Genomic DNA, 13405 nt, shown 5'->3' with positions numbered 1-13405 from the left:
AGCACATACTCTTGATGTAGGTACAGTATGTGCCATAACCAAGTCATTTGGTATACAAACAGCACAAAAAAGTAGGTTATCTGGAGATACTAGCCATGTACTGATTGAAGTCCAGGATGTATATTCCATTTGCGAGTGCAACATACAGGCAGTGGTAATTATGCTGGATGCTGTACACTGGTGACTTTGATCTGGCCCCCACGTAGATCGTCTATATGAGGAAAAAAAGAAGCAAAAACCATGACTGAATGTCTTGAAAAATTGTTGAAACCTCAGAATGAGGAAATGTCTGGAACTGACGTAAGAATGACAGTGATAAAACTGTAATCATGAAAGCAATACGGCAATGGCACACTCAAATATCATTTGCTGCATTACACATGCAAACCAAATTGCCACAGAAACTCTTCAAAAAAAAAAAATATGTTGACTTGTCTGCAGTACATATCTTTCTTTTTCCTTTGAATTATCAAATCTTGTAATCCCTTAATCATCTTCATAATGGAAAGGATAATTACTGGGTTCAAACAATGACTATGAGGTCCCCTGTGCCCTACTTGAATCCCATTTAATTCATAATGTGAGAGTGGGCAGGGTCAAACCTGTTGTCAAACACTCTGAACACTTGTGCTCCTATCATGCAGGGGCAAAAATAAACCCCAAAATAACAACAATTTGTGGAACACCTGGACACCTGCAATCCAAAACATCTGATAAAGTCTATGAAAATTAACTACCTGATTCAGGTATTGTTCAAATTTCAAGACCCCATGCAATTTGTCCCACGCTATTTCCCCAAACATAACACAAAATAAAGAAAACAGTGAGAATTGACAATCAGGTAAACACAGACCTGAGAAAATATTGGCTTTGAAGTTGAAATGCCACAAAGCACGTAGGAGACTGGGCTTTGAACCCAAGAGGTCTACCACTGCAGTGGTATCTATCATGAGAACTGAAAAGTTTCAAACTCAAAGCATTCGGACATGAGGTAGTCAGGACATTAAATTTCTGACTTATATACAAGTTAAGAAATATCTCATTTTAAGGCCAGTAATTTTATCAGCAGTTTGCTAAGGGTTGCAACTGTGTCAATTTCATGTGGAGCCAGGTAACATACTAATAATTTGACACAAATGGCCTCACAGACATTTATAAGAGTTAGACTATGCCACAAAGAAACAAGATGATCACCAAAGTTGTTTTCAATGATTGCATGCACTTTTTCTGCATTGTAGTTGCAGCATTAAAATTTGCGGCTGAGGTCACTCTTACACATGAACTCTCATAAAAAAGCTTCTATCTACTTCGTAGTTTGCTACTGCATTCACACAATCATACCTGGAGACACGTGTCACTTCTCCGCTTGTCCCAGAATCGCACAACTCCGTGTCTGCACGAGCCGGCAGCTATGAAATTGTTGTTGTCTGACGAAAGGCAGTAGACCACATTGTCACTTGGCTCTTCAAACTCCAGGGTGGGTATTCTGAATACGGGGAAGCGTGAGAAGGGACATAGAAGTGGTAACTTTAAGGCGCAGTTGGATCTACTTTAGTCATTAACACATTTATAAAGTCTTTCTTGCAATATTGCTGTCATTGGAATGTGCACAGTCTGTGCACCTGTCCCAGTCACAAACTCTTCTTTTCTCTTTAAGTGGGTCATGATTGTTTTTCTTATTATAATATGGTGTTATGTCCATGCATGTCTGCACTGTGTTATGTGTCACCCTGTTCAACATACAAAATATACATGTAGGTCATCATATATAGCTGGAAATGTGTACAAAAGAGATAAAGAATACAGGAAACTACCAAAGAACATGTTGGTATCCATGGTTATAATGTATATGCTGGATGACATTTATTCTATACTGCTCCCATTGGACACAATCATTAACAAATGTGATTAACTGTGAGTTTTCTGGCACTAGGGGCAGCATCCCACAATACTGTAAAACCACACATTTTCGCGTGCATTTCATTTTCGCAAACTTCATAACAGCCAAGATTCACGAAATAAAAATGTACATGAACGTCCGTGTCACACTATTTGCATTGAATGCTTGTAGTGAATTTGCAAATATTTCATGCTGCAAAAAAGGCTGTTGACTACAATTTGTGAAAATTTCATGCTGTGAAAATTTCTTTCTTTACAGTATGTAAGGTGATGGTTGAGACTATGCATTTTCCAGGATGCTAAATTTGGCTGTTACTATTTTCTGTTGCATGCTGAGAAAGCAGTGTAGTTTGTCCATTGTCAGAACTGGACAGCCAACTACTGTGTAAGTGGTATAGGCACGAACAAGATCCATTAATGGAGGAAGACGTTACATGGCTAAGATATAAACTGACCTTGGTGTGCGAATATCCCACTGTCTGATGTACGTATCATATCCAGCAGACAGGAGGCTCTGGGACGACTCAAACTGTAAGTCCAGGATCCCGGCACCTTTCCGTTTGTTTTCACCAAGAACCAGATAGGGTTTGTGCCTTTCACAAGAACACACACAAATGCAATGTTGTTGTTTTTTTCATTTGCTACAACAGACTGAATACCTTTCTAGATATATCACTTAATCTAGTCGCCATGCACGGAGTTATCACAGATGTATAAATGCGACAAATATCATACTGCTTTGAAAATGACAACAAAACGGATTGTACTTGACTGTATTTACACCATGTAAAAACAACACACACACACACACATACAAAGCCTGCACACGAAAACACTTGTGCTGCTAGATTCATATTCTTAAAAACGAATAAAACATTTTGCCATTTACTATACAAGTTTGGAATGATTGGAATGACTCAATAGAGCCTTTGAAGTTTGTTGTTGTTTTAGGCCTAGACTTCTGTGGAAGCGAGGTTTGCAGTAATACCATGTGTATGAAGTCCTTAAAATGACTGTTGTTTGGAGACACTAGAAAGTGGACAGTGGAGGAGATAAGCGACATAGGGGAAGTGCACGGATAGCAAATAGTAACAGTCAAAGGGCAGCTAGAGGTCGAGGCTGCACTAATGGAGACGAGAGAATAGGAGACAGGGACAGCTGTATGGAAGAACAGAGTAAAAATCAGGTAAAGAATTCGGAAGTTGGTGGGGGAAGAAAGATGAACCAGAAAGGAGAGAGGATGGGGGAAGGACAAGGATGGACAATCATGGAGATAAGAGAGAAATAAGAGAGAAAAGTGAAAAAGATGTGCATTTTGAACAATGTATCACAAAGTGATACGAGAAAAAATGGGAAAATGAAGCCTACACTTTTTCGTTGTAGAACTTTTTGTCACAAAAAGTGTCACTTCTAAGATATGGCGTATGTATCATTGAGTGTTTCTTCTCCTTCAATTACCCGTACAAGTTCAAATCTTTTGTTACCATGCAGAGCTTGTTTGCATTTACTATCTGTAGGAGTTTAAATTGGCTGTCCTGGCAGGCATTGACACCACTGCTCTTCAACAAGAAAACTAATGGCCATCTGTACGTTATCAACTGAAACTCAATCTAGATGCATTTAAGTTGGCATCTGGCGGTGACTGTTGTCAAGGCAACAGAATACAGTCACAAAAGGAGAGGTTTGATTGACCTAGGTAGCTTAACTATAGCATATTCTCCTGCATGCCTATGATGCTCAAGAAAAATGTGTGAAAGACATTGTGATTAATCTACTTACGATTCAAGGTCCCACAGCTTTAGGGAATTGAGATCACTGTTGCCTGATGAGCCAACAGCAAGTAACCTGGCAAGCAAGAAAAAAAAAATGAAGAAAATATGAGCTTAAATCAACACTGACTGCCAAAGTATGCTTCAGCTCTCAATCCTTATCCATCGTAACACTGTATTTTTCATTGGCATACAATCTGTGGACAATATCAATGGCATTTTAAGATTGTGAACCGTAAAAGCTACTGTTCGGCAAACTTCAGTTCAGGTGGCTCTCATGGAAAAATGGAATTTATAAAATGATAAAGTAGATCACGTTGCCAGTCATTTATTTTGCCAAACACATATTCTACTTATGACCAGTCACAAGTAAAATATAATGTTTGTTGAATCATCTATCGAACAGTCTTCTTTGGGGGGGGGGGGGAAGATTTCCAGATTTACTTTGCTTAAAAAGACATATATTGCACACTTTCATACACAAATGTTTTTTCATACATGATGAGATGAGCGGATACTATAGGATGTTTTGTTTGAAAAATGTAAACAGCCTTGCTTTGAAATTATTCCTTCACCTCGTGACCAATATTAGTCACATATAAAAGGGCTGATCACTGAGAAAGTCGAATGAAGTACATATATGTTTGTATCTACACCGCAGAAAGGCTTGAGGTAAACAGGGAGGTGGAAGAAAGATGGAGTGTGCTCTTCTGAGTTTCCTTTGAAGTCATGCGTGGCCCCGACAGCGTTTTTTCCCCCCTCCCGTAATCCCATTACTCACGCTCGGCGCACTGCAAGTCGTAAATCTTGTGGCGGAAATCACGACGCGAAATGCATTGTGGTCGGGGAATAAAATGGCGTCCTACGGTGTAAGCACAGAACTCATGGGCCCGAATTCACGAAGGTGGTACAAATGAAACCATGGTTTAAACCATGGACAAAAACCATGGAACGCCAAGTGTCGCACGGAATATTTCGTTACGAAATCAGTCTTTTCGTCGATGAAATGATTATTTTGAAACGAAAATTTGACAACATTTTGTAACTAAAAGAACATTTCGTCCAATAAATTATAATTTCCTTAACGAAACGGTCATTTTGTCGACGAAATGACCAATTTCGTAACGAAATATTCCGTGCGACACTTGGCGCTCCATGGTTTTTGTCCATGGTTTAAACCATTGTTTCGTTTGTACCACCTTCGTGAATTCGGGCCATAGAGTGTATTCTGTAAAGCAGTGGTGTAAGCAGTGGTGGTGGTTCTGGCGATCGTGATTTTGACGGAGACGAGTTTGTTGAGGAGGAATTGCTTTTAGCAAATTCAAAATCACATTGACACAGCAACTTAACGAAATTTGATTTGCAATTGAAACTGAAACTCAGAAAGTTAGTTGGGCCTTGGCTTGGAAATTGGAGGCCAAGGCAAGGGCAAGGCTCAGGACACTGTTTAATAGCGCAGCGTCACCTCAGGTACGCTGCCTAGCAAAAGCATACCTGACGTTAGTCCTAGCTAGTAGACTCTAGTATTTCACAAACTAGAATCTAACCACTGTTAAACGTTAGATTCTACTAGCTCCAGAGGTGTTCTCTACTACTTTTTAATTCAATTTTTTGTAACGTTAGCATGGGGTAGAGTCAAGCCGATTACCAGTATTTACCGATGAATGATCGAGGGAGAGCGAGGCGAAACACTGTGTACTAAGCTCTGTTTTTCCCCCTAAAATATACTTACAGCATCATACATCTAGGCTTTTATAGATATCATCTTTAATTCTCTACGGAAAATTATTATAATCAAGGCTGATATGTCTAATTTACACTTTTTAACACTCAACTTTCTATTCCAATATGTATTTACTAGTAACTCAAATTCACCGAAACAACGGCAACGAACGCTGTCCCGACGCCTAAGCGGCGGCCCTACAACAACCCGACGAGTACGCTGAAAAGCCCCAGCTCGCTCGGGTGCAGACGAAAAAAAAAACCGCTTCGGTCTCTATGAAGCACTACTTTTACACTCGAACTGTTTGAAAACACGCCCGAACACGCTCATGTAACTTATATCATTTTGAAGATCAAGGTCAGGCCTACCTCTCTAACTATAAAAAAATTGCGGAAATGTGTGGGATTTCTCATAATCGATACAGAAACAATATGATGACATCTCTAGCGCACAAAACTTACTGCTCAGTAACTCCGTTGTTTGTGTACCGATTTCGCTGGTTCAAACGGTAATCTCCTCAGCACAGTCTGCTGAACCAGCGAAAGGTATAGACATACCACGCTACCCAATTCTTGAGCCATAAGTTGTAGCTTTCGAAGGGGGACGTCTTTCACTGAATGTAATAGACTGCCAAAATTTTGAATATGACGTCATATTGTCGGTGCCACGCATCGCTTCAAAGCCCGATTTTTACGAGCGTGTGTTTATGGAAGGCCTGGAAAGGAGATCATGTTGCGTCACTCTAGTGCGCCGGAGGGTGATGGGTGGACCGATAAGGCCAGATTTTGACATATTTATCACAGAATGAGGGTTGGATTTCAAGACGTTAATCGGTGTAAGACCACTTGATTTTTTTCTCTGAGGGAAGCTCTCAGAGTGCCATCTCCATCTTTCTTCCACCTCCCTGAGGTAAACAAACTGTTTTGGCAGACCTTCATTCAATCTTCCAAATGATTTATTTGATTTTGTTCTTTGTCTTCTCTGGTAATGCATGTGCATGAAATTCTTGATGTTATTATTGTAATTTGGAATATGAACAAATGCAATTTAAAAGAAAAAGAAATGTATATATTTTGAGAATGTAAAGATACATTTGAAGTTCATAGAGAAGGAAACTTTAAAACACCTCCCAACCTGTCACAGGGATCCAGTCGAACCGACCACACCCGGTCCTCCATTCGAATGTGATGCACCTGCCTCCCGTCGGACCGGCTCCACATGCGCACACCGATGTTGTTGGTGCCCCCGATCAGGAGCGTCCTAGTGGCGTCCACACTCATCACAGCGGATCGGCTGCTGGGGGTGGTCACCAACCTTGTGCCACTCGACTTGTCCCAAACCAGCACTTGACCATCCCTATTTTTTTAGAGAAGACATCACTTTTTTTTAGTAATTTGATGATGTTGAAAACCAATGTTTGTATGGGTTACGGTGTGCTGATGACCCTCAGGGCCAAGCCTAGGAAGTATGTAAAACAAGCCAGGAGTTTCAAAATTCATTCCACTACAAGTTCTTAAAAATCTGATGTGCTGTCACTGGCCATTTGTTGTGTATATAAAATGTATAAACTGATGTAATAATCTAATCATCTATCTATCTATCCATCTATGCAAATATATATTATACAACACAATATCAAACACACAGACACACAGAAAAACTTTTGCATACAAATTCCTGACCTGCTACAACTGATGACGTCATTGTGTTTGACCAGAAAGCGATTGACATCCTGGGAATGTCCAGTGAATTTGACCACATTCTTGGCATTGTGGTGGGTGGCCAGTCTCTTGTTTTCCTTCAAACGATGCTTGGTTATGTCACTCATCACACTGATGTAAAGGTGGTCCTCCGTTAGCTGTAGCCATGGTAACAATCTAGGCATGGTAAAAATGGTGTGGAAACAGGGGCACAATAAACATTATTAGGTGTGCAAACTATGTGTGACTTGTTTCTGCAATATAGGTAAATGATTATGCACCAGTACTGCAGAGTTATCTATTCACTTTAAATGAATTGCAGACCTATGTTTACTAAAACGAGGCACTTTTTTTTTTTGCACTATACAAAGGAATACATAAGGTGTCACCACTTTGGGCCCCCACTTTTTTTACCCCAGAAGTGCGTAAGTGGCACTAGAAAGAAATAGATAAACCTCGAAGGTGAGCGCGGTAATGTTATGTTTTTGCGCTGAAGACCCTTTTTTTTGGGGGGGGGGGGGGGGGGGGGCTTGTCAGCTGAAGAAACCCGGAAGTGGCACTAGAAGTTGTGCTGAAGGCCTTCCCCCCCTTTTTTTTCTTGTTAGCTCATGAAACCCAGAAGTGGCCCCCCACACACACTTTTGAAAACGTTTTGCCGGCAGTGTTGGCTGGTGTTCTTATTGAGCTATTCATGGCTTACTCAAAAAAAAAATCTCAATGATTAGGAATATCAATGATAACTCACAGTTAGCTAACTATAAAAGCATTTTTTCACAGTCCCTAATGTTTGATGATTTTCAGACATTCACTATCATCAACTTTATATCAAGTTAACTTGAAGTAAAGCCAGCCCCATATAACCCAACTCATATCTCTTTATCAGAGGACTTGCTTTATCAGATATGCATACTCACTTGGTCTTGAATCTGAGTGATACGTGTTCACTGCATTTACCATGATGCCAGTGGTGTGCAATCCGGCACCGGTCTCTCAATGAAAGGCTCGATGTTCTGCAGAAGAATTGACACATGAATATGTTAAGTAAGAAGAGGTTCAGCATTTTAAAGGATGGTATAATTTTGGTTGAGATGGGGATTTTAATAGCTATAATTCTTTTTCTTTTCTTTTTTTTTTTTGGGGGGGGGGGGATAATTAGAAACTGCTTATGAAATATTCTAACAGGAATTCAAAGTTTTTTGATGAAAGTAAGTTTAAAAAATGGCTGAGATATCCAAAAACAAAGTAAAATGAACTGACCCTAATAAAAGGTGGGTTCCAGCTTTTGTCAGGATCACTTTGTTTTGGCTATCTCAGCAGATATAAAGCCAGCATTCATCAAATAAAGTTTGAATTCCTCTTAGAACTGTATGATTTTTAATATTCATAAAAGGTTTCTCAGTATCTTACAAAAAAGTTGGAAACCTGTAGCCACATCTCAACCAAAATTTTACATCCCTTTACAGAAGTACATGTTGCAAGAATATCTTGATGTAACAGTAGCAAATAATACCAGCAACACATAGCAACCAGCACTAAGCAGCTGGATCTACCAAAGTGGTCATTTGAGAACAGACCTTGTTGACAAGTTAGGCCTATACAACAGTCACAACGCAGTGAAACAAGCAGGGAAATGACAGATAGGATGAATGCTTACAAGCATGGGGTTATACTGTCGTTTACCAACTTACATTCCATCAGTTATGTCGCCAGCAGAAGTGTGCGAGTCAAAGTTGATGTACTCCAGACCCTTCTTTCTCCAGATGGCCAGGTCACAGCAGATCTCCCAGAGCTGTTTGCAGGTGCCCGAGACCTCAGCCAAGTCCGCCACTGGCAGGAGATCTAGCACAGAGATGACTATCTCGACGGGCAGTTTCAGGAAGTGGAGTTCTTCTGCAGGTGTATTGCTCACCTCTCCATTCATGGTTGACATATTGAGGTTCACACTTTGTTCACTTGTCATTCTCTGTCAACAAAGTGGATATAACATTGCATAAAGAGCTACATTAAGAAAAGTTAGCAACCCATCAGTACGTTGCATACTACTGGCGTTGATGCAACTCCCTTAACTAAGAACAATGTAGGTCCTGTAAATCAATGGGAGGATATGATGTGAAGAAAATTATTTTCTCACATATCATCCAGCACACGCATAGATTAAGGCCCAGGATTGATTAAATTTACTGTTTGTCGTGGCATAGAGCAAGGTGCTTATAATTCGACCGTAACAGCTTCCAAAATTTGACCACCTGCTACATGACACATGCAGTCAAAGTTTAGCACGGGAGGTCAATCCTAGGCGCAGGTCTTTTAATGGAGTACATATCTGCATCAGCGCCAATTGCATTCCCCATTGGCAATTAACATATCAGCATATTAACTATCGTGAAATATGTCTCTCTTCTATGTACAGTCCATTGAGCTCTAGGAAAAGATGTCACCATGTAAACTGCATGTAATGAAAAACTGTTTATCTTCCAGTAAATGAACGGTAGTGGAGTGGTAACCAAACCCCCAGTTATCCTGCTCTTCCTGACATCAAATCTTCCATTTAATATCATTATCATTATTATTATTATTATCATGATCATTATTATCCATTATTCTTTATGGTTAAGACTAAGAGAAAAGACTATCATCTATGTAGAGTAAAGACATTTGACGGGAGTCAGGACATGTGTAAAAATCATGATAAAAGTATCCACGGATGCTACTCCTGCCACCAAGTCCTGGCACCTGTGCACAGGCGCCTGCTACTGCACTGCCACTGGCATTTTTAACAGCGCCTCACATTCTTCTAGATTTTAGAATTAATCTTCTTTTTCTTCCAGCTATCAAGTACAGACTGCCGTTGGCGTATTATCATACTTGTGCTTGTCAAGTTCCCAGATGAAAAGTGCGAGTAAAAAGATCACTACGGATGCTATGTGCTGCTAAAAAAGACAGAAGAAAGAGGCTAACGAAGTCTAATTTGTTGCACCCCCTGTCGTGCCCGTTTCAAGAGTTGTAAAAGGGCCTAGATCTAGATAAACTCTAGAGCTCTAGAGCTCTAACCGTTTAGAGCACGTAGAGAGGTATACTTAGTCTAGTGTAAAGAGTTACATAGTTTAAATGATATTTGAAAGCTGATATTGGTAAGCTGTCTAGCTACGCATGCGACTTGAAAGCAGATACAACGTACATTACAGGTAAAAATATAAGTGCGATGCAATCAATGGCAATGTATAGATCTACGTGCAGTAAAAGGTAGACGGTTTACCTAGTCCCATGTGCAATGATGTGTGTATATTTACCCGAGGCCGAGTGAGACCATTTCTTCTGTCACCAGCACAAGATGGTAACTATATAGCCATTTTTACTTCCGTTCACCATCTGGAATCTTGAATGCTTGGTCGCTTCACCAAATTTGAAGTTGTTCCGCAGTATATGAAGAAAATATCAAATTACTTCCCACAGAGAAATGACATTAAGATCGTTAGTGCTAACGTTACAACCTACCAGCCTACGAACACTGCATGCACATTTGTGCTCGCTGCTTTGATGATATCAGCGTACGGTAATTGACGTCACTTTCCTGCAGAGCTCTCATCCCGTGTGTGCGCCGTGGTGATGTAGTACGGCAATCACCGCTGGAAGTTTGATTGCGCAATAAACGATGCTCCTTCCGGAGTGCGATGATACTGGAGAAAAACAGTGACTAGTGTTACGTAACTGAAATCACGATAAAATGTATTACCAAAACCATGGACCTGCTACGAATTGGAATTGCAGAAAGGGGGGATGGGGAGGGGGTGGTGAAGCCTGAAAAAGGAAAAAACAAAAGCAAACACGACTCACATAGGCCTAACAATACACACTTCCTCTCTCCCTCCCCCTCTCTCTGTATAACTTGTACATATCATAATAAATGTATAATAGCCTATCGTTTTGCAGCCACTGCAAAATACATGAAATTACTGAATGAAACCAATATCTAATTCTTTGCAACTGATTGACAAATTGCACTAAATCGACGTGAATAAGCACTGAATTGATCAGTAGTAGCAGCCATGATAAAGAAAAATCATGGGCGTACATACTCGCGCAGGATTCGAACCTACGACCTCCTGACACCGGACAGGCGTCATCTCCACAAGACCACCGAGCTTTCGCCCGACAGCAAGTGTTGGTTCTAATCATTATAGCATGCAACGGGTACTGCGTAATTATTCAAATTCGTGAAATTCTTCCGTCGAGATGTTTTCATTGCAACTGATTGACAAATTGCCCTACATCGACGTGAATAAGCACTGAATTGATCAGTGTTTTAGTAGTAGCCATAATAAAGAAAAATCATGGGCGTACATACTCGAGCAGGATTCGAACCTATACGACCTCCTGATCACCGGATAGGCGTCATCTCCACTAGACCACCGAGCTGGTCTATAGTGGAGATGACAAAGCTCGGTGGTCTAGAGTAAGTGGAGATGATGCCTGTCCGGTGATCAGAAGGTCGTAGGTTCGAATCCTGCTCGAGTATGTACGCCCATGATTTTTCTTTATCATGGCTACTACTAAAACACTGATCAATTCAGTGCTTATTCACGTCGATGTAGGGCAATTTGTCAATCAGTTGCAATGAAAACATCTCGACGGAAGAATTTCATGAATTTGAATATCTGATTCATTGAGAATTCATATGAGTATTGTGTAAAATTACATAAGAGTTGAGGGGTGAAGTTACAGAGCAACAATATCATTAGACATATGTTTTAGGCCAATAGGCCTGATAAAGACCAACCATGGAGCTACAAGCAAAATATAACAAAGAAAACAAACCATATTAACAAAAACACCATAGTACTTTCCCGAACCTAATAAGAGGAAGTTCGTCTTGACTATTTCATGACGAAAGGTCTGAAAAGTGTTTGATTCTTGTTTGATTCAAGGGTCGCGGAATGTTTTACACGAGGGGGGGGGGGGCGGTTGCGGATCAAGATGAAATAAGATGATTATCATCATGATCCTCACAACTGCAGGCGGTTCTAGTAGGGCGATTACCCCGTGGACAATTCCCCTGACCTTAAACCTACATATAAGCCTGAGCCTAATTCTAACCCTGACCAAAACTCAAACCTTAAACCTTACCCTAACCGCAATCTTTATTCTTAATCTTGTATCTAACCAGCATTTAGCTCCCCCCCCCCCGGGGGGGGGGGGGGGGGGGGGTTAATTGCCATGATACGATGTAGGCCTGTGTGAAATGGACCGTTCAGAGCTCTATCACGTTGTCACATCAAAGATGTATAAAAATAGATTGGGAAAACAATTATACACAAGACAAGCCAGACTCCATAATATTATAAAAACCCAGCTTTAACATTTGGACGTTTTTCTGAACGTTCTTGAAACGTTCCAAGTTCGTTATTTTGGACGTTTTGTCAAAACGTTTTCAGAACGTCTTTATGTGGAAGGTTATCGACGTATATAAAACGTTTTTTAAACGTTTAAAAACCAATTAAAAAACCTTTCAAAATTTTTAAGGACGTGCAGAAAAACCTTTTGGACGTTAAAGACGTCAGTAAAACCTTTTACGAATATTGAAAACGTTCTGTGGACGTCCAGAAAACCGTCTAGAACGTTCAGAAAACGTTTTGAAAACGTCTAAAAGTCTTATGACCCGTTCCAAAAACGTTTAGAGAACCTTTCATATCCGTCTAGAACGTCCAGAAAACCTTTTAAGAACTTCTAATGTTTATTTTTATTGGGCATTTAAAAAAGTACAGTTATAATTATGAGATCATACACGCACAATCTGGAATTAATGTACCCTAATCCTATATAATCCTATGTTCCTAATGTCCTACCACCTATACAGACTACATCCTATTCCGAATTGCTGAATCTTATCACACTCTCTTATATACCAGCAAAATGTTGTAATGCATGAAGACATACCGGTTACTAAAATTAAATCACACACACCTTAATTAGGCCCTATATATGAAAATACCTCTTCATAACACAATGTGATATTGTGAATAACTGAACAATAACGTATCAGGTACAATTTTTAACACAGAAAGTTTGAACCCAGCATACATCTTTAGATTTCAATGTCTTTTATCTATTTCCCCTAGTTTTCACATCTGATATTTCTCATTTGAATATTCATAAATAGGCATGAATATTCATGAAAAAGAAACCAATGACGAACACGTATTGAGCGGACCAAATAAAACGTTTTTTAAAAGTTCATTAAAGACAAAGTCGACGTATAGCATAAAAACGTTTTGTGGACGTTGATAAAGGACAAAGACGTAGCAGACATAATGAAA

The 13405-nt window shown here is 40.0% G+C and overlaps 1 protein-coding gene across 1 annotated transcript; it reads right to left on the bottom strand.

Annotated features, from left to right (window-relative positions):
* Positions 1 to 18: 18 nt before the first annotated feature.
* Positions 19 to 9225, bottom strand: LOC140242118 (F-box/WD repeat-containing protein 4-like). The gene is made up of 8 exons (XM_072321881.1): positions 8780 to 9225; positions 8006 to 8101; positions 7074 to 7268; positions 6526 to 6747; positions 3679 to 3744; positions 2355 to 2492; positions 1342 to 1486; positions 19 to 211 (listed from the first exon to the last, which is right to left on the bottom strand). Exons 1-8 carry the CDS (start codon positions 9049 to 9051, stop codon positions 77 to 79), a joined length of 1269 nt encoding a protein of 422 aa, XP_072177982.1. The 5' UTR covers positions 9052 to 9225; the 3' UTR covers positions 19 to 76.
* Positions 9226 to 13405: the final 4180 nt, after the last annotated feature.

Source organism: Diadema setosum, chromosome 18 (genome assembly GCF_964275005.1).
Source record: "Diadema setosum chromosome 18, eeDiaSeto1, whole genome shotgun sequence".
In the NCBI taxonomy this organism is placed as follows: Eukaryota; Metazoa; Echinodermata; class Echinoidea; order Diadematoida; family Diadematidae; genus Diadema; species Diadema setosum.
The sequence above is the reverse complement of the archived record's forward strand: the minus strand, read 5'-3'. Positions and strand labels throughout refer to the sequence as shown.